Source organism: Amaranthus tricolor, chromosome 1, assembly GCF_026212465.1.
Source record: "Amaranthus tricolor cultivar Red isolate AtriRed21 chromosome 1, ASM2621246v1, whole genome shotgun sequence".
Classification (NCBI taxonomy): Eukaryota; Viridiplantae; Streptophyta; class Magnoliopsida; order Caryophyllales; family Amaranthaceae; genus Amaranthus; species Amaranthus tricolor.
Genome location: NC_080047.1, coordinates 44512505 through 44532461, shown reverse-complemented (window position 1 = coordinate 44532461; position 19957 = coordinate 44512505). Strand labels below are relative to the sequence as shown.

The 19957-nt window shown below is 33.9% G+C and overlaps 3 protein-coding genes across 5 annotated transcripts; all 3 read right to left on the bottom strand.

Annotated features, from left to right (window-relative positions):
- Window positions 1-1546: 1546 nt before the first annotated feature.
- LOC130820951 (myb family transcription factor PHL7-like) lies at window positions 1547-7520 on the bottom strand. 2 transcript variants are annotated; one of them, XM_057686520.1, is made up of 7 exons: window positions 6900-7520; window positions 5590-5807; window positions 3181-3257; window positions 3038-3080; window positions 2896-2953; window positions 2695-2764; window positions 1547-2199 (listed from the first exon to the last, which is right to left on the bottom strand). In XM_057686520.1, the coding sequence occupies exons 2-7, from the start codon at window positions 5795-5797 to the stop codon at window positions 1777-1779; spliced, it is 879 nt and encodes a 292-aa protein (XP_057542503.1). In that variant the 5' UTR covers window positions 5798-5807; window positions 6900-7520; the 3' UTR covers window positions 1547-1776. The 2 variants fall into 2 exon arrangements, with proteins under 2 accessions (XP_057542503.1, XP_057542511.1); XM_057686528.1 differs by lacking the exon at window positions 6900-7520 and having other exon boundaries at window positions 5586-5726.
- Window positions 7521-9918: 2398 nt separating this feature from the next.
- On the bottom strand, window positions 9919-13175 carry LOC130825989 (L-2-hydroxyglutarate dehydrogenase, mitochondrial). 2 transcript variants are annotated; one of them, XM_057691462.1, is made up of 5 exons: window positions 12660-13175; window positions 11816-12097; window positions 11265-11701; window positions 10294-10453; window positions 9919-10169 (listed from the first exon to the last, which is right to left on the bottom strand). In XM_057691462.1, exons 1-5 carry the CDS (start codon window positions 12999-13001, stop codon window positions 10050-10052), a joined length of 1341 nt encoding a protein of 446 aa, XP_057547445.1. In that variant the 5' UTR covers window positions 13002-13175; the 3' UTR covers window positions 9919-10049. The 2 variants fall into 2 exon arrangements, with proteins under 2 accessions (XP_057547445.1, XP_057547438.1); XM_057691455.1 differs by having other exon boundaries at window positions 11265-11706; window positions 11806-12097; window positions 12660-13146.
- Window positions 13176-14105: 930 nt separating this feature from the next.
- Window positions 14106-17877, bottom strand: LOC130821225 (fatty acyl-CoA reductase 2, chloroplastic). Its single transcript, XM_057686908.1, has 9 exons — window positions 17108-17877; window positions 16909-17012; window positions 16617-16816; window positions 16421-16521; window positions 16120-16330; window positions 15874-16035; window positions 15672-15753; window positions 14559-14944; window positions 14106-14393 (listed from the first exon to the last, which is right to left on the bottom strand). The coding sequence occupies exons 1-9, from the start codon at window positions 17502-17504 to the stop codon at window positions 14228-14230; spliced, it is 1809 nt and encodes a 602-aa protein (XP_057542891.1). The 5' UTR covers window positions 17505-17877; the 3' UTR covers window positions 14106-14227.
- Between the last annotated feature and the right edge of the window lie 2080 nt (window positions 17878-19957).

Below are 19957 nucleotides of genomic sequence, written 5' to 3'. Positions count from 1 at the left end.
AAATGGAACGGAGAAAGTATAAAATATTTAAAACCAAAAGCGCTTGTGGTTCAATGGATAGAGTATCTGCATGTGAAGTAGAAGGTTTGGGGTATGTGGAGCAAAAGGTTTGGGGTTCGACTCTTACCCATTCGGATCCTGCCTTATGCGGGATACTGAGAGTGTTCTTTACCTTTATCTTTACCTATAAAACATTTAAACTTATAATTTTTTTTACATAAAAAGTAAAAATATTGAAAAATTTTGTCTAGAATAATCCCACCTATTATTCATCTGCTGTGAATAAATCCTACTATTGATTATTTCTAAATAATCCAACCTTTGTATATTATTTGCCTATAGTACCCATTTTCACATTTTAACCGGCTATTATAAATACCTTCCATCGAAGAGGAGTAAGGTAAGATCAACGAAGAAGCATAAGGAGGGAAGAAGTAGGTGTAACGGCTAGTAAGTACCGACAGTAGCCAGTTAAAATGTGAAAAGAGGTGTTGTTAACAAAATAATATATAAAGGTTGGATTATTTAGAAAAAATCAATAGTAGAAATTATTCACAACGAATAGGTTATAGGTGAAATTATTCTGAACAATTTTTCCAAAATAAAATATATATTTAATTTTTTAGATTTAATATCATGAAATTAGAAATGATAGACATGTAAAATATCATGAGTTTTGCAATGTATATGCTCTAATTGGAGCGAATATGATTATAAATTCAGTAACTAGTGGATGGATATTAAAAGTCTTACCGCCATAGCCTATGAATAATAGGTACAAAATCTTATTAGTCGCATATTCACCCAGTTTCATATTCATCCAACCTCATATACGAATTTTTTTAATAGTTTTGGAATTCAATGCATCTAAACTGAATCAAAAACACATTGCTAAGTAGTAGGAAAATTAATATTGCATTGAATAAAAAAAAAAACCGAATAAATCACACTTTAAAATTTCACAAAGCTTGAATATTTAGTCTTATTTCAAATTTTATTTTAGTTTCTGCCCAAATTCTTTTTTCTAAATCGAAAATAAGATTAGAGAATTCTCTACAGACAAAGAGGAACTGGGAGAATTGATTTATCCCCAAGTGATGATAATCAAAACATATCACAAGTGATGAATAAAAAAACAAAACTTTAACTACCGAGTCAACCTATGATTCTCGTCCACTCGCACTTTAAGTTCGTCATTTGCCTCAACTTCTTTGCTAACCTCATATAGCAACTCTCCCAATTTATTAAGCAACTTATAATCTTTACCTAAAAGGCTAAAATTACTCATTCTAAAAGCACAAGAACTCTGGTATGCATTGCCTGAACAACCCCAATGCACTAAATGATTGTCTTATCGGGCTTGCAAACCAGTCGGCTCGTGGCCAAGCCTTGGCCACGAGTCATACTGTCTCTCCCCTGTGGGCGCTGTAGCTTGCAGGCCAAGCTTTCAGCCTCGAGTCATAATTTCCATCCACCTAGAGGCTAGAGCAGCTCGATAGCCAACTCTAGCTGCAAAATTCTTAGGCAAAAACTTTCAGACGATATATGTTGTCAAAGTTAGCAAATAAGACGTAGTTAGAAGTTCAACAGAAGTCGGGAATTTTCCGCTCCAACGAAGACACTTCAACTTCAAGGGTATAAATAATGTACAATACAATAAACTACAAGAAACTTACAGTGTGACAAATGTGTATAAATAATACCTATTTACAGGCCAGTTTGCAAGCCAGAATGGGTGCAGGACTACTTGCTCTAACTGCTGAAAGTGCGCTTGTCCTACTTGGAACTACGTAGAAAATCCGATTCGGAGGAAATTCTTTGCTCATATTCATTATTTTCCTTCTTCTTGAACTCTGATTCGAAGTCGAGCCCAAACCCGGCTGCAGAGCCGTAAATATTCTGATCCCACTGGTCAAGGAAATCCTTCTTTGGACTGTTTTTTGAAGGAACCGAGACAGTATCGATGTTGCTTGTTGATGAATGATCCAACTTCTGCTTCTTTCGAGGAGAAGTGGGGCTTGGGGAGTGTTCCGTAACTGGCTGAGAATTTGACGACTTTTCCCTCTCCTCGTCTTGATTGCTGGAGGATGGTAGCGAATCGGAAACTTTTAGGACACTACCCAGTTTCTGCTGCTCCTCTATGATCTTTTGCAAATACTTCCCTTGAGCTTCGATTCTCATTTGTAACTGTCTTTGCACCTTCATGAACAAGGAACAGTAGTTGAGGGTACATATCTTGCATAATCTATACTCGGTACAGTTCTACTCATTTTGTACATTCTCTTCACCAATAGAGAGCTTTTAGAAGAGAATGTAGAAAAAATAGTGGATGGAGTCATAATTAGTTAGCTTACGGATTTCAAAAGCAAAAATTTTCAAGCTCCACGTCGCTAAGTATACCATATCCAAGTGAATCATGACCTATGTTGCTTGGACTCTGATACTGATGACTAACGTCGGATACTGGAACGTTTCCAAGTGTCGGATACGTCTAAATATTCAATTTTTCGACTAAATGAAGTCTCTAAGTGTCATACCAATGTCCGAGCATCAAAGATAGGACCCGGGTACGTGAAGCAAAATGAAGAGTCCGTGTAACGAAGATCATGACACAATTTCGTAAGTTCCTAAAATAATCACATACAATATCTATTCATTCGATAATCAAAGGCATAAAATCATAAGAATATATACCTCAAGCTGCTCGTGCAGACGTTTCTGGACTTCCATTTGCATTTTAAGTGCCTCATTAATCTGTAATCCCCTGAAATAAGTGGATATGAATAGGTTATAGATAAAATTGTACCAATGCCCCAAGTCATACGGTAGCTCGCACAACTACAGGAGTCTAAAGAGAGTGCAGGTGGAGCGTAGGTAAAATAAGGAGAGACTCACTGGGAAGACTCGGGATTTGTTAGGCCATCTAAAGAACCTTTCTTTTCATCCTTGGAACCTGAACCGTAGAGAATTTATACATTAAAATTTGACAGGGATAAGTTAAAAGATCAAAATCGGCGAAATACATAAGCACCTTTACCATCACTAGGAGATTCGGGCAGATACTTAGCAAGGCGATACTTCTGCACAAACAGAGATTCAACTGAATTATGGACTGTTGAACGGAAATTTGAAAGTCACAAAAATATATAAAATTACATTATTAATAAACTGAAGATTTACCTGTAGATGACTTTTTACATGGTAGATGGTAAGACCGGGCACACCCATCACTCTTAGAACTCCTTTAGGAGTAGCTCCTACAAAGAAATTAGTAATGAGACGTTATTCACACGCCCACTAATAAAGTGCAGTTTTCATCATAAAACATGAAATATAAGAACACAAAAACTGATAACCACTATTTGAATTTCAACAATGGGTATGTGCATGCATGGGCACACTACTACTCAGACTCGTCAAATACTCATGTCCGAGAATATGACAATTCGACATGAATATAAATAGTGTAAAACTTTATTTTCAAAATCATAGATTTCTTTTTGATAAAATAGTCGGGTCTGATGGTACACGTCCAACAATACCCAAGTCTAGCAACAAAATACATATGTTGTACTACTACACTACAAAACCATCATGAATACAAGTTGAGAGGTTGTTTTGTAGAGTAACAAATTCTCTTTGTTTTAACAGGACATCAAGAAACAGCACCCAAGATTTCCTTTGAGAGAAATTTGATTCATACCAAGCAAGAAGCTAATCTGTAAAGGGCCTCACACATTCTAAAAGGCCCAAACATTTGGTTATATATACAAAAATTATCATTAGCAACGTGTCTTATGTTATAAAAACTAATTCGTACAAGCTAATCTTATGGCAGCTCGTCTTGTATGAGACCGTCTCACCATGAGACGAGTCCATATAATTAGTCCATTTCTCTAATTTATCACTTTAAAAATGTTAGTGATCACTTTAACAGACTAAATGTACATGGGTCAACCCGATAGAGATAGTCTCACAATGAGACCATCACATTTAAGAATTTGTGATTTTTATACTCTAAAATAATTTGCTAACTTAATTATTTGAGCCCCAATTTATACAATTAGCAGACGAACTTCAAGCTCTTAGCATTTCTAAAAAATTCTAAGCAAACGAAAGCTTGAAATGAACATGACATGTATATATTTTTGAAAAACAAACACCATCCTCCAGGGCTATTTCAATAATAACAAAATACAATACATAATAGTAGTTGCAATAGTTACAATTAATAAAATATAGGAAAAATCGACATTAATAATCCAATGTTTCTTCCATCTGTTGTGATTAATCCCACTTTAAGATTATTTTCTAATAATCTAACCTTTGCAATACATGTGCCCGCAGCATACAATATTACTAATAATTACTAACAATAGGTGTGCTGCCTGCAAACTAAAACAAAGGTTGGATTATTCACAGCGACTTAAGGGCAGATGTTGGATTTTTAGAAAAAAAATCTAAAAGTGGGATTATTCACAGCGGACGAGCAAAAGGTTAGATAATTAATGTCAATTTTTCCTAAAATATAATAAATATATAAACAAATGAAAGTTCTACAGATCCAGGACCTAGTATCATCTCACATTCATGAATCGTTTCCATTTTCAGATTCAGATACATTAACAAGCCTAGATCTTCTATTTAAACCTCCCAACATGCAAGACTCTACTACAATAGCTTTAATATTTCCAAGATAGATACATACAAATTATGTACTGAATAATAAATATGATTAACTTATAAAAATCAAAGATTCTCCCACAACAACAATGCAGGAATAATACATTAACATGTGGCAGATAAGACAAAGAGGAGAAAAGAAACACTTAACCATTATCAGGACTACATTATCTTCTGCCAATTCTTTGCATAATATCTCACATACTAAAATGGACTTTTGAGATAGAAAAAAAGTGATTCATGTGTAAGGCTTTAATGCAAAACTACTAAGGATATAGGGGGAACTTTGACTTCCTAACAATATTGACCATACGCTTGTGCAGATCAATAAACAGTTGGAGTGGGTTCACACTTCACGGTTAGATCTTTCATCTGGTTAGCAAGACGAATATTTGCTCGTGTTCCGCAGAAAAGGAGAGGTTGTGGGAGAACCCCACAATTATTATCACTAATTGAAGAGGAAGAGACAAAACTGGAATACATATTTGACAAGTTCCAGTGTTCAATAGGCAAACAATGAATTCCAGTTACATTAGCTCTTGACAAATGGTTCAAATTGGCATATCCGATCTCACATCAGAATGATGATGAACATCATATAACCTATACCATGGTATATTAAGGGGCTCGTGTAGGGTAAAAAAAAACTTCGATATCTAAAAATTTCTCAAAGGTGATCTAATTCCAAAGCGTAGAACAGCAATGAGAAAGACACAACACAAATTAAAGAGATATCGTGTTTTCGATTTTTAGGTTCATCTAGGTGAACTAATGTCATGCAGTAAAAGCGGAAACCCAATCAGCCATGAAAAAATTTTGCAGTAATCAACTTCAGTAAACTACAAACTTATTGAGGGATAAAAATAGATTTACACAATATTTCATTGCTGAAAAGAAAATACCCACTATCTGGTCCACCAAGTTGTGTAATGGCGTCCACAAAACGGTTGTGTAGATCCTCCGTCCATCGTAACCGTTGCTTCCCACTTCCCCCAGGAGGAGGTGAGCTTTTCACAGAAGAACTTCCCATGGCTCCGGCATTAGAAACTGGCTCACTTCCTTGCGTTTTATGCGGCGCCAAGCTCATTGTTGAAAATTTCTTAGCATGGTACATCTTGAATACACTGTCATATCCAAACAAAAAAAAAAAAAAAAAACATTAGTCTTTCCAAGCAACATAGTGATTCTAAAATTTTAACTCATTTCCCATAACTTAAAAAGAACAAACTTCAAACTTAATCAGGACATTTCAATCCTAGGAGATGTTCTAACTTATGCTACTCGGACACTAAATTTTGCTTCACGTACCCGTGACTAATCCTTGATGCTCGAACACTGGTATTTGTATGACAATTAGACACTTCGCATCAAAATGAATATTTAGACGCATCCGACACTTGGACATATAACAGTATCCGACATCAATACCCGAGTCTTCTAACAATTAAAACCAAGCAAAAGAAAACAAGTTTGGTATACATATACTCACTTCCTCATTACACTTTCAGCTTGCCCGAACACGAAATGGTACCATTCTACATCAAAAAGAACAAGGACACACAACTAAAACCTTTAATTGCTCCGATGCCAACAAAGGGGATCCCACCTAGGTGGGGTAAGGAGAGGTCGGATTTACAATCTCATCCTAGGGTCGGAATTTGTTCTCGAAATTTCATCTACGAAATGGTACTCAATCAAGTCCCATTTCTTCTAACAAATGTCTCATACAATGAATAGCATCAACATTCAATTTTGATGAAAAAATACCTAGAAAGTACTTAGAAACCACCTCAAGCAATCCCTCAATATCAAGACACCTCAAAACAAACAAAACCTTCCTAAATCCTAGAATATCAGCATTCATCAGTCATCCCTAAAACAAGTATGCAACTAACAATATAATTCCAGATTTCATCCATAAAAGCAATTGTGAACAAAACTAACATGGTAGCTGTAATTTATGCTACTATTTGGTAATTCCAAAGCAAACCCATAAAAGATTACAATCAACCAAGTAAACCCAAAAAAGCAATCCTTCTAAACAGTGTATCAAAAACACAAACAACTCAATATTTAAAGCTTATAGTCCAAAAAATTACACTTCCACAAGATCCAACAAGGGTACAAGATGAAAGAACTAAAATCCAATCACAACAACTAAACTTTGATGATCAAAATACTAAAAATACAAATAAAGAGAAAGAAATACAACTTACAAGTAAAAGAAAGGAACTCTGCATAAATTGAAGCACCAATAGAAGAAAGCTACCACCTTTACTTAGAAATGAAAGCAAATTTTACAAATCCCAAATGGGTTTCTCTCAGAAAGATTAGTTAATTAAGACTGTTACAATCATGAACTAACTTTTGACCAAAAAAACTGAAATTGAACTCATAAAATCATGATTACAAAGAAGTCAAAACCAAGGATTTTTACAAGAAAAAAGAAGATGGAAAGAAAAAGGAGAACCCACTTCAAAAAAGGATCAAACTAAGAGATTAAATCAAAAGTAGCTTCAAATTTTGCAAATTTGAAGTTAGAAAATAAAAAATGGGCAAATATTTAACAAAAAGAGATGAAATTCATAAAAATAGTAGATTAGTGGAAGAATATTTGTGGTGGTGGGATGTTTAATAGAAATTTGGATTTTTTGAAGAGTTTTGGTGTGATTTAGTCATTTAGAGAGGAGAGAGAAAGATGGAAAGTGAGAGGAGAGATAAAATGAACACCCAATAGCGTGGGAAAGACGACGGTTCACGGCCATTTACACGTTTCACTTCATTGTGCTAGCTTGTCAATTTTTTGGAGTGGTAGGAAATAGAAATAGTAGCATAAATTAATGCTTTGATAAAAAAATTTTTTAAGCTATGTATAATTTAATACGTAAAGATCAAAATAAGAAATTTTGTGGTGTAAAAAAGTTGAATGTAGTAAGTATAATGAAACGACGAAAATAAATATGTGTGAGAAAAAATATAGTTAAGTGAAATCTTGTTTAAATCCACTAATTGTATACTTTCGAAATAGTAATTTTTTATAATTTTTAGTTACGCACAATTTAATATATAGATTATCAAAATAACGCATTGAATTGAATAAAAATGTTAAATATAGCAAGTATGATAGAACAGAGAAAACACTGGATATTTGGGTCTTTAGCTATCAGTCTAAAGTTTGTTGAATTGGTCTATTGACATAGCATCAGTGACACATTATATGAGGTCACAAATTCAATTTTATTCATATTTTGATATCAAATATTTTTTATTTTGACTAAACGAAAAATTATGAAAATTACATATAAAAAAAATAGATTTTAAGAAAAATCAAAAAAGATCTTATATAACTATATTATTTTTTATACATGAGCCTATCGAGACAAGATTGGAGATAAATAGTGTTATTATTAAACTATGACCAGTATTATTGTGAAATGCAAAACTGTAATGTATCTTAAAAGTCATACCATCAACAAAGTGATACCATCAACGTAAACTTTTGATTCACATCAAACCTTCACAACTTTTCATTTCATATGGATTGTTATGGACTTATGGCAGAAAAAGAGTGAACTTATTTTCATATATCTAATATTCATCGATTTATTTTAATTTTTTTTTGAAAATCAATCATCCGTTATTAATTAATTCATTTGTAAAGGAGCAAAGTAATAAAACGGAGTACTAATTTATATTTTTATTTTTTTTCTACACATTATGATACTGATTGAGATTAGTTTCAATCCAGTGATGATTATAAATAATTTATCAAGTGACATTTTCTTAATAAATCATATTTTTATTAATTATTAATCAGGAAAAAAAATTCAAAAGTTCCCAAATAGAGTAAAATATCATGTAGTATAGTCATCTTTAAGTGTATAAGACATTTGATATTTAATTTTACTTATGTTAGCAATATCTTGATTGATTTATTTAACCAATTTAGTTTAATTTTATTGAATTCTAATTATTAATTATAATAAATAAGTAGCTTAATTTTTCGTACAAATGCACAAATATTGTTAATTCAATTTGTTATTAGCCTCTTATAAATAAACTAAATTAATTTAATTAGTATAATATAAATTGTTTGTATGTATATCATTAAATATTATATCTAAATATATATAATTATGATGAAAAATGTCATCATGTTATTACTCCAATGAAAATATCTTGTTTAATATTAATGAAAACTAATCATTTTTTTAACTAATGTTGACTTGTTATTGAAAATAACTATACATAGTTTAGATTTAGAGTAATTTAATTGTAAACTAACATAAGAAATTAAAAACTCATACTCAATGTATTCATGTGGTAAACTAATAAATTCTTTTTAAATTTTTTTAAAGCAAAATCAATATATTTAGATAGTCTTATTTAAAAATTAAATTTATTTTAATATTTTTTTATTGAATTTATGAACACAAATAAGCCACTTTTATGTACACCTCATACAAAGATAATTTTGAATGCTTTAGTTGATTATATGAGTAGATTATACTAAGATATTTTTTAAATGCTTACGTTGATTATACATATCTTAATAAAATTGGGATGCGCATGTTACAAGAATGGCATGGGTTCATAATGTGCTCATAAAGTTAGGTAGATTCATTCCAATAAATATAAGACAATCAAATGCACCACCACCTTAACATAATAACCACATCTTGAGCCACCTTAATCCTTCTAACAACACCTAACATTTTAGAAATATTTTTTAAATATCAAAATCAAATATACAATTTCATCATTATCATAACAAAAAAATTATTTTCACCAGTTATTTCGCTTTAGTCTATTATAATTTGAAGTATAATTCGCAACTTTATATTAAAAAATTACACATAATTTGACAAGTTATTTTGCTTTAGTGTATTATAATTTGAGATCAAAAAATATAAACTATAGAGTGTTCAGCAAACAGCTGATAGCTGATTATAGTGGTTGATTTGACCATCTAGTTTTGAACAAGTTGTTCTTAGTTTTGAACTCACTGCTAAGAACGGCTTGTTCAAAAATAACTTATTTATAACAATAAGTTATTTCAACTATCTAATTTACCAAACATTAGCTATATCTCAATCGAAAATGGACAACTTTGTCAGTTAGTGCATGATTTAAAAGTCATGTTCTATCATTGAACTCAAGGACTATAATATTAAGAACTTCCTTAGTACAACAACCTGGAGTGCTTGTACTACGGAAAGTGTGTTTGGTATAGTAGTATAAAATTAGTTTCACATCTTTTATTTCTTGTTTAAAAATCATAGAATACATGTTCTTTATGTCATCAATGATTTGGACTTGAATATCATGAAATTTGAATAAAACAAACAGGAAAAAATGCAGAATTTTTACATAGTCGGGAGAACCCTCGAAGAGACGTGCTCGGCTATAGCCATGCTTGCGGTGACACCAGGCGACTCAATCCCGAAAAGGTTTACAAGTCCATATACTCCGTGAATCTCTTGGCCCTGTTCAATAAGAGCACGTAAGCAGTGGTGGACCCGGGAAAAAAGTCGATGGGAGCACAAATGACTAGTAGGAAATATAGAGTCCCGGAAATGTATCATGTAGTTAGTAGCAAATAAAACGGACCTGAATTACAAAATCAGTTGGGGGTGTTCCAGGACCGGAGAGTTTTGGTCGTATTCCTGCATAACCTGGCTCTAAAGCTCCGTCCTTAAGTTGAGGGTAGTACTTCCTTATTTCAGAGTAGAACTTTCTATTGCGATCAAGACATACCGAATAATCAAACCTGGAAGATTGAAAGAATCGACGTTAGTGGGTCTTACGCATCATACTCATTTCCCGTCACTTTCATTGACAAAAATGAGTCGATGAACAACAAAGATATACTATTTGCTGCAAGGCGAGTCTAGCATGGTGTACACATATGTCAATCTCTAACAAGGTGTTGTAATTTGATGATCGGAAATGGATAGGGTCTTAACTTTTAACATGTTACAAAACATGTTACAAGCCAAGCTAATAAGAAAGTATAGGCTTAATACTTATCGATCTAGATCACTATATGAAACTCCTCTATCCCGGTGTCAAAATTTCTATTTCGGTCCATCTCTTTCACTTTGCAATATTTCCATTTCGGGTAAGGTCCTCGTCACTTTCTTTAATGTTTATCCACACATTGTCTTTTATTTTCTCCCCCTTTTATTCTTATCTACACAATTTTAATGTCCTCAACTCCTCGCCACTTAAAATTTGTGTAAAGGTGTGTTGTAGCATACTATTACTCTAACTATGGGGACAAAAGGACTAACTTGATTTGCCTCGGAAGAAACAAGGACAGGACAAAATATTACAATGAATCTAATGACATTTTCGTTGCTTGATCAAAAGCCATTCCATTACCCCAATGCCATTAAAGAACTCTTGCCTAGACGAGGTTTGAAAAGGGTCGATTGTATGCAACTTTACCCCAAAGCCTTTACAAAAATCATCTGCAACTTCAGATAAATAAGAAGTTAACATGATCTAATGAGCCATTTTAGTTCATTCCAAACAAGGTAAAAAACTAACTGAAATGATGGAATCATGAATACTAATACCTGTTCAAGAAGCTGTGAACATCATCTACCCCACCAATCCATTCTACATCAGGCCCAAATTTGACCCGACCATCTAAGTCTAGGGTTACATGCACCCCTATTCCACCCTCTTCGGGTAATGGATATATCAGATGCCTAAAAGGTGGAACCTTCATATTTGATAGAGAAAAGTAGTGACCACGAGCATAATGGGCCGAGGGAATAAAAGAACTATCAACACCCATCAGTCTCTTAGCAAGAGGCACAGCGGCCAAGCCAGCAGAATTGATCACTATTTTCGGGAGAAGCCTAAGCTCAGCTTGTAACCAATCGCCCTCATTCCGGTCGTATAGATTTTGGCTTCCCGTCACAAAAAGTTCAATCTGGTTTCCTTCGATGTTTCCCCCAAGGACAGTGGTGTTGTACGAAAATGTTGCTCCGTTACCTTCTGCTTCTCCCTGAACTCAATTCCCATATACATCCTGTCATTTTAGAATTATTTCCGAGACACAATGTAGAAAGAAAATTATGTGTCATGAATACCATGAAAAGAGTTACACACATTGGCATACCAGTAAAGAAAACATCAGAGCATGGGTATCGACAATCCCCGACAGAGGAGAAAATAAGGCTTTGACACATTGTAGTTCGGGTTCTATATTCATAGCTTCAGTTGCGTCCATTAATCTCAGACCATTGACCCCATTTCCAATTCCTCGAGCTAAAAGTTCATTCAATTTTGGAACTTCCGATTCCTGAGTAGCAACGATAAGTTTACCTAGCTGCTTGTGGGGAACGTGACGCTCGGAGCAGTACTTGTACAGCATTTCTCTTCCTTTGACACATAATCTTGCCTAAAAACAATGTCCAAATTTTTATAAAAAATCTAATTATTTAGGATTGTGAATTAACTAAGACTAAGATACAAACGTGAATGAAGTTCAAATATCTCGACTTTTCAAAAACAACATCATCTATCATTAGCATAAGTCATGGTATCTCATCTCATCCTAAGTAGACATGCTCACTCGTTTATCCTAAAAGTAAAACGTAAAGTTAAAGTAGAACATTCTGGAGAACCAACAGTTTGTAGAACAATGTAAATAATCAAGTTAACCACTACTAGTTACTATAAAGCTGACGTTCAAGCATATATAAATTTCCATAGGTTGAGGCCTCGGGATATAGCAATTCACGAAACATAATTTAACACTCAAAATCAAACAAAACCCAAATTTTGACCCTTGAAACAAACCCAACAAAAAACCATTTTAGCTCATCAAATATAGCAATTCCAACTTTAATGTGTACATATAATTCATAGAATTTAGTTTAAAACTCAAAATCAAACAAAACCCAAGTTTTGAAATTGCATTAATCATCCCTAATTCAAGAAAAAAAGGGAGGAAAATGAACCTTGAACCAATTAGAAGGATGGTAAATGCCAGCGTGAATGACTTCACTGTTGCGTGAACTAGTAACAGTACCAAAAGTAGGAGCAGAATCAAGGACCAAAACTTCTCTCCCTTTAAAAGCTAATTCTCTGGCAATAGCAATTCCCACAATTCCGGCTCCAATTACTACACAATCTACCGTTTCTTTTGCACCAGAACTAATATCCAAGTTGTAAATTATAGCTTTACTTTCACTGCTGAAGAATTTTGTAGCTGATGATAATGATTTTTGAGTTGGGTTTTGGATTTGCAGGTTTCTTCTTAAAGGAAACAGAAAATTTCTTAATAAAGATTTAGGGATCATGTTCTTGATAAGTGATTTCTGTAAAATGAAGCGATTTTTTTTCTGAGTTAGAGGTACTGAGCCACTATCATGCACCCAAGGTGTTAAGGAAACACTGTTTTGGCCAATGACACTTCTCTAATGGGGTAATGCTCACGCTAACCACAGCTATTCGTTTGGGTGATTGAGTTAATTTTGAATTGGGTGTTTTGGGTTGATTTTAAATTGGATTTTGGATTTATGTTGGTTTTTATACAATTGTAATTTGTAAATACATTTTAGAAGTCAATTCAAATCGTATTTCGTTATAAGGTCGGATAAATATTGAATCGTCGGGTCAATTTTGAACACCTTTACATATAAGGAGCAGAAATAAATCCTTTATGTATACGGTGAGAATAAAACAGTTAATATGAGGGTATGATGAAAGTTTCAACCATTGTGAGATCAATTTTTTTGTTGGCTTTTGGTATTTTAGTTTCTCAAATTATTAAGTAACAAATATTTTTTACTTAATCAAATCGGTCTACAATTCTAGTAAATAACTATTTACGAGACATCATTGGATCTTTAATGGTCTTTCTGGGAGTTATGTAGTTAGTTATTTATTAGTTAATTGTATCTGTTAAATATTAACTGTTTAAATAAGACGTGTAAGTAATTACTTCCTCCTATTCACAAAAAATTTTTCATTTTGTTTTGCGCGCTTCTCAATGCATTACTTCAATCCGAATCAAACAAGATCTAATTTAACAGTATTTTAATTTATAGATTAATAATAAAATACAAATTACAAACTAAAATTGATTGGTGAACAATACCACAAATTAAATGAGACATTTAATATGAATAGGAGGGAATATTACTCATTTAATAGACAATATTACCATCATGAGCAAAATGATGACAATTCATTTGAGATTTTGCACTATTATGATCATGAGCAAAATGGGAAGATAGCAAGTGACATTTAACATGTATAAATAGAGTCATTAGACTTAGTACATAACTACACTCCTTGATACAAAGTAATGCACCCTAATTTCTTTGTCAATACAAGGGTGAATTACATTCATATATTCAAAGACATATTTCATTCCTCCACTTTGTAGACTCACCATATAATTGTGTAACAATAGGTAAACTATTTGCAGATTAACTTTATTAATGAAAATTAACAATTTAACACAAAAGGATTTAGGTGTGATTAATAAACATAAATTGATTAATAAAAAAAACACTACTAGTTAGCTTCTTTGGCCTCTTCCCTTCATGACATGCCTCCTAAGACCAGGAATATGGACACTACATATGTAATCAGTCCAGTCTATGCTCCCAACGTCGAAATAGAATGTCCTCCTTTCCTCGTCCGACATGCTCTCCATCAACGATCTCGTGCTACTATTATCGAACCTGCATTTTAAGTCGGAAATATTTTAGAAAATATGACAAGCAATGTAGGCGTTATCGAGAAGATAAGTGCACGGTGAAGTACATATGGTCGTGTTTGTAGGTGAACATTCAAGTAAAAAGAGCGCGGAGTAACATATTAAGAACTACGAGTTATTTGCAACGCACCTTCCACCATAAAAGCTGTATGGTTCATATACACTAGCAAGGTGTTTAGCTTGCTCAACGGCTTTTCTACAAAGATTTTCGATTGTCTTTGAATGTTTTCCTTTAGGAAACAAACTAATGTTATGTACCGTCTCGCTCCAAATATGAGACGAGAAATCATCCATCGAGTTGTAAAATTTAAAGGGCTCGACATGAATTGGTTTTCCTTGTGAGTCAAAACATGGGCATCTTGTGAAGTATTGGTGAAGCAAGTCGCCCAAGTCTCCGTAAACCAATGGGTTTACAACTGATGAAGCTACTTGGTATACGTTTATTTCGGGTTTTTCAGCCATTCCATGCTTTGCTATAGCAGCTAATGTTGCATTAACAACCATATCAGCTGGAACCTACAAAACAAATTTAGCAAAAACAAGGATATTCATATTGTGAACTATATTTGTGTATCAGTCGTACAACTCGAATGCTTCTCATTAGTCGTTACCAGTGTCACATGATTCATTAATCTTCTCGCGAATCGTGCAAAATAAGTTAATTATGGTCGGTTTTGGGTTATATTAGGGTCATTTTGAGCGAATCGTGAATTCAAAAGGCGAATATGTTACACTAGTCGTAACATACGGATGAGTAGGCCTATGGACAGGTTTCACACTTAAAGGTTTATATAGTATATGTCAGGGACATTCCTGATTGCAGACGGGGAAGAACTATTATGAATGCATGTCGTATAAGTCGAATGCTTCTCGTTAAGGATGAGTAAGCTGATGGGTGGGATTTTTGCTTTTTAGTTGTCTACAACTACAGCATTACATTATACCACAACAATGTCATTGAGTGGCTCCCACATGGGCGGGGTTTAGGGGATTAAATGCATACAAGTACGCAACCTTACCCTTATAAGTGATCACAAGAAGATTGACATGCATATAATTTAATGAGTCATTTTAACGTAATCCATTATAATCCGAAATCAAAGAGCTCTTTGGTCTATCGAAACATAGGACACACTCGTCAGATGACAAATTTTATCATAGAGATCAAGTAAACTTCACTCGTAGAATTCACAAAAATGCATAACTAGATTCCGAAAGGTTGATAGTAGGTAGGGAAACTTACAACATCAAGCACCCCATTCGGATCAACAGGAAAACCGGACAGCAAGCCATTTCCATAGTATTTGATTACCGGATCCATCATTCTGATCAAAATAAAAAAAATAAAAAATAAACGCAAATGTATAAGTGCTCTTGATGAAGATAGAAAAACTAAACAAGGCATAAAATCAGGCAAGTTCATGACATAACTCGGCATATATTACCTATTGCCTTCAATCCATCCAGAGAAAGGATCTTGATAAGTGCTCTCGATGACACTAGGTCTAAGGATGACCACCGGAACATCTCCTCGCATACAACCCAGCAGCATCTCCCCCATAGCTTTCGTGAATACGTAAGTATCTTGCCATCCATATTTCCTTGCCCTGTAGATGATAAAAGTACAAAAATTTACATCAACCAAGATATATCCATAGTTCACTATCATCGACAAAGTTGGGAAACTTCACCTTTCTAGACCCAAATCTTTCATCTTCTGCGCAACTTTATTCTCTTCAAAAGAACGAGAAGACTTAAAAGCCAAGTCTATCTCACCTTCAATATCCAAAGGAGGCATCGATGTTGATACATTCTCGCTTACTAGATTTTCCTTTGCGATACTTTCGCCTTTCCTAAAGGGTCGCTCCATTATTTTTCCTTGCCTTTGTCCATTCACATAAGCTGCATTCGGAAAATTTAATAATCTTATTTTCCCCTCAACTCAAATAAGACACTTCAACTATAAACAAGAGATGAGATGAGAAGTGTTACCCGTTGATACTTGTAGGAAGAGTTTAAGCTTCCTACATTTTTTCGCAAAGGTCATTAACCGGCCAGGTCCCCCTGTGTTAATATCTAGTGCGACATCATATCTAGAGTACCATAAAAAAATTTAGTTTCAAGACATAATAATTTATGAAGTTTCACAACATCGGAGGAAAGCAATTCGATAAAAGATGAGCTAAACCTCTCATGAAAATTTGTATTGGCAGCAGAATTCACAATAATGTCTACATCATCAGCAATCATACTCGTCGAAGCCTCATCTAGTCCTAGATTAGAGTCACAAATATTTCCAACCACTGGAATAAGCTTGCTTAACATAAAGGTTTCGTATGAGTTCCCATGGATTTGTTGAAGACACCGGAAAATCTCTGAAGTCACGATCTTACGAAAAAAAAAAAACCATTTTTCAGCATGATCTAAAGAGAAGGATATACTTCTAGTGTTCCTATACTAATATATAACAACAAACATACCTCATTTTTCAATCTCTTTAGTGCAACTTCTTCGTTCTTTGCCTTGATCAAGACATAAATCTTACCCACATCAGGCACTGTCCTTAGCAGTTTTTCTATAAGAACTGCATCAAAAATAACAAAACACGAAAATATGAGTACCTCATCGTCGACTTAAAGAATATGGAAGGTAAAGAGAATTCAGATGAATGTGGATAACCTTTAGCCAAAAAACCAGTTGCACCAGTGACAAAGAAAGCCTTCCCTCTAAGAAACTTGACAATCCCAATACCCTTGTCGACTTGAGCGTAAGTGCTAGACGCCCCATTACATAGAGTTGGATCCTTAACCACTAGCTCAGCCGTGTTCTTCCCATTTGGGGTCAACACCGAGCTTCCATTGGGATCCATTATAGCTGCCCCATGGCCTTGGGTTTTCAATATCGACCTCTCGGACAAAATGGGTGCAATTTTGTCACTCTTTGTCACACTTCCACCACTTTGACAATGCACAAATCCTTTTTTCTTTGTCTTTGCCAGGAATCTTTGATACTTATGGGGCAATTGTAGCCCTTTGGGATTAATGGTGAAGGAATTTCGAAGCAAAGCCCCCATCATCAATAGGGGAAATGAATCAAAACAAGTTATAAGTAAAAAAGGTAAACAAACAAAGAAAGGTAAGGAAAGGGTGAGGATGTAGTTAGATGATGAGAAGTGGGTTTAAAAATCTAGCTAATCACTTCCTGAATTGAAGAAACAAAAACTAAAGAAAACAAATGCAAAGAGGCAAGTAAATAAAGTAATGTTCATATAAGATTAGAAATGGTTTAGATGTGACAAAAAGAAAATGATGGGATTGTAACATATAAATGTCAAGAGGATGAAGGTTAGGTAATGAGCTATTAGATTAAGATTCACTCTATCACAAAGGAGCTCTCTTTTTGCCTCCCTCACACAATTTCCACCCATGGCTTAGATCACGGAACTTCGTAATTTTATACTATTTCATAATCAATTGATCATTGCATTTTTGCTCATATAAAATGTGGGTTTTATGTGGAGAATAAAGGTTGTGTGGGCCAAGAAAATAGAGATTTTCAATTGCATTGTTGATCAAATGAAATTTTGTTTCAAAGGGTGTCTCATTCTTTACTCAAAATTCATCGAGCTTAATTGTTAAAATAGAACTATCTTATGGTTGTCTAACAAGAAGGCAACAACAATAGCATATAAACCGAAACGACATAACCAATTTACCATTCATTCTTATCATCTCGGTTTCAGATATCACTATATGTCAAACTAACACCAAGAAACGATCAGAATCCATATTGATCTTGGATCAATAGTTAGGCAAAATGCAAAATTTGATGTCAAAGTCAGCAGTCATGTAGGTGTAGTTCATATATGATCTCTTTTGTGACAAAGTCCAACAAATAATAGTAGTGATGAAAAATTTGAAAATCGCATCACAATTCACAATAAAGCCTTATCCCCAACAATATGGGCCTCTAAATAAGTCAAAACAAATCAATGTGAGGAGTCCGTCATCCATCAACACTTCTAGCAAAAGGCTCTCATGTGTTGAGACGTTATAGGTATATAACATAATTTGAGGCTCCAACAATGATTCATTTGGTCACTCGATAGAATCATCGTTAATAAAGATTATAATTGGAGCTAAAGAGGCTTGAGTTTAGGGTTTAGGGGCCTCTTAAGAATCGTAACAATATTCCATCACCCAATGTCAATGTGAGGCTTCCACCTAAGTAGACCCAATGTCAATGTGAGGCTTCCACCTAAGTAGGGTTTAGGGGTCGAATGTACGCATGTACGCAACCTTACACTTGTTAGTGATAACAAAAATATTATTTTCGATTGACCCTTCGTAGTACATATCATAGTAAAAAAATTACACCTTTTAATAAACTCCACTATAATCAATAACCATATAACTTTAAACAATGGCGGACATACCTTAGGACATGGTTGATCCGTGGTTCCACCATATATTGAAAATTTGAAAAAGTTGAGCGAAAAAATAAAAAAAATTAATCAAATAAGCGATAAATTAAACTTTTCCCAAAAGTAAGCGTCCAAACCCCAAAGCTATGCTTTGGAGCTGTTCGCAGTTAGTAACTGCGAACAGGTCAAAAAAGACAAAATAGCTGTTCGCAGTTACTTACTGCGAACAGAAAAAAATGATTTTTTTTTTTTTTTTTCTGTTCGTAGTTAGTAACTGCGAACAGTTATTTTGTCTTTTTGCTGTTCGCAGTCTAACTGCGAATAGTTATTTTGTGTTTTTTGAACTGTTCGCAGTTACCAACTGCGAACAGCTAGTTTGTCTTATATGCTGTTCGCAGTTAGTAACTGCGAACAGCTCCAAAGCACAGCTTTGGGGTTTGGACACTTACTTTTGGGATTTGTTTAAAATTTCGCTTATTTAATTATTTTTTTATTTTTTCGCTCAACAATTTCAAAAATTCCCATATATTTTGGTTATTAGCCCTAAAAAAATTTATGGGTCCACCTTTGACGATATATGTTTGGCCCATCTAAATAAGGGACAATATGCGAGAACTATAAATTTATTTAAAAGGGTTTTCTAGCTAGTGCACATCTTTATTCATATATTTACAATTTCAAAGCATCCCACAAATTAAATCAAAACATAATGATTACTGATTAACCCCAAATTTAAGCATAACTGTGTGAAATAGGCATTATAAAGCACAAAAAATACAATCAGGATCAAACTATCCAATTAGCTTCAAAAATAGGCATTAAAAGGCAAAGAAAGATGTCATCTTTCTCTCATATAACCCACAAATTTAAGCATAATTGTGTGAAATTTAGAAAAGCCATTTTCAAAATTGACAAAAGGAAAGAGATAACCTTTTGCATGGGAGTACAGTACAATAAGAACTTCCAGTGGATGTTGGCGCCATTGCAGAAACTTGGGATGAATCTACAAGGTTTTTGGCAACTGATTTTTTTTTTTTTTTTCTGATAGAAGTTTTTTGCTTAATTATTCTATACTCTGGTTTAGTTTTGACAATGATTGGTCGAAT

Coding starts and splice junctions, on each gene's coding strand:
- LOC130820951 (XM_057686520.1), bottom strand. CDS start 5,797: ATGTACCATGCTAAGAAATTTTCAACAATGAGCTTGGCGCCGCATAAA. Junction 2,954..3,037: donor GCCCGAATCTCCTAGTGATG/GTAAAGGTGCTT, acceptor TCTACGGTTCAG/GTTCCAAGGATGAAAAGAAA. Junction 2,200..2,694: donor GTCTGCACGAGCAGCTTGAG/GTATATATTCTT, acceptor TTGTTCATGAAG/GTGCAAAGACAGTTACAAAT.
- LOC130825989 (XM_057691455.1), bottom strand. CDS start 13,001: ATGATCCCTAAATCTTTATTAAGAAATTTTCTGTTTCCTTTAAGAAGA. Junction 12,098..12,659: donor ATCCTTCTAATTGGTTCAAG/GTTCATTTTCCT, acceptor CATTGTTTTTAG/GCAAGATTATGTGTCAAAGG. Junction 10,170..10,293: donor CAACTGATTTTGTAATTCAG/GTCCGTTTTATT, acceptor CTTATTGAACAG/GGCCAAGAGATTCACGGAGT.
- LOC130821225 (XM_057686908.1), bottom strand. CDS start 17,504: ATGATGGGGGCTTTGCTTCGAAATTCCTTCACCATTAATCCCAAAGGG. Junction 14,945..15,671: donor CGAATGGGGTGCTTGATGTT/GTAAGTTTCCCT, acceptor TTTGTTTTGTAG/GTTCCAGCTGATATGGTTGT. Junction 14,394..14,558: donor TACAGCTTTTATGGTGGAAG/GTGCGTTGCAAA, acceptor CTTAAAATGCAG/GTTCGATAATAGTAGCACGA.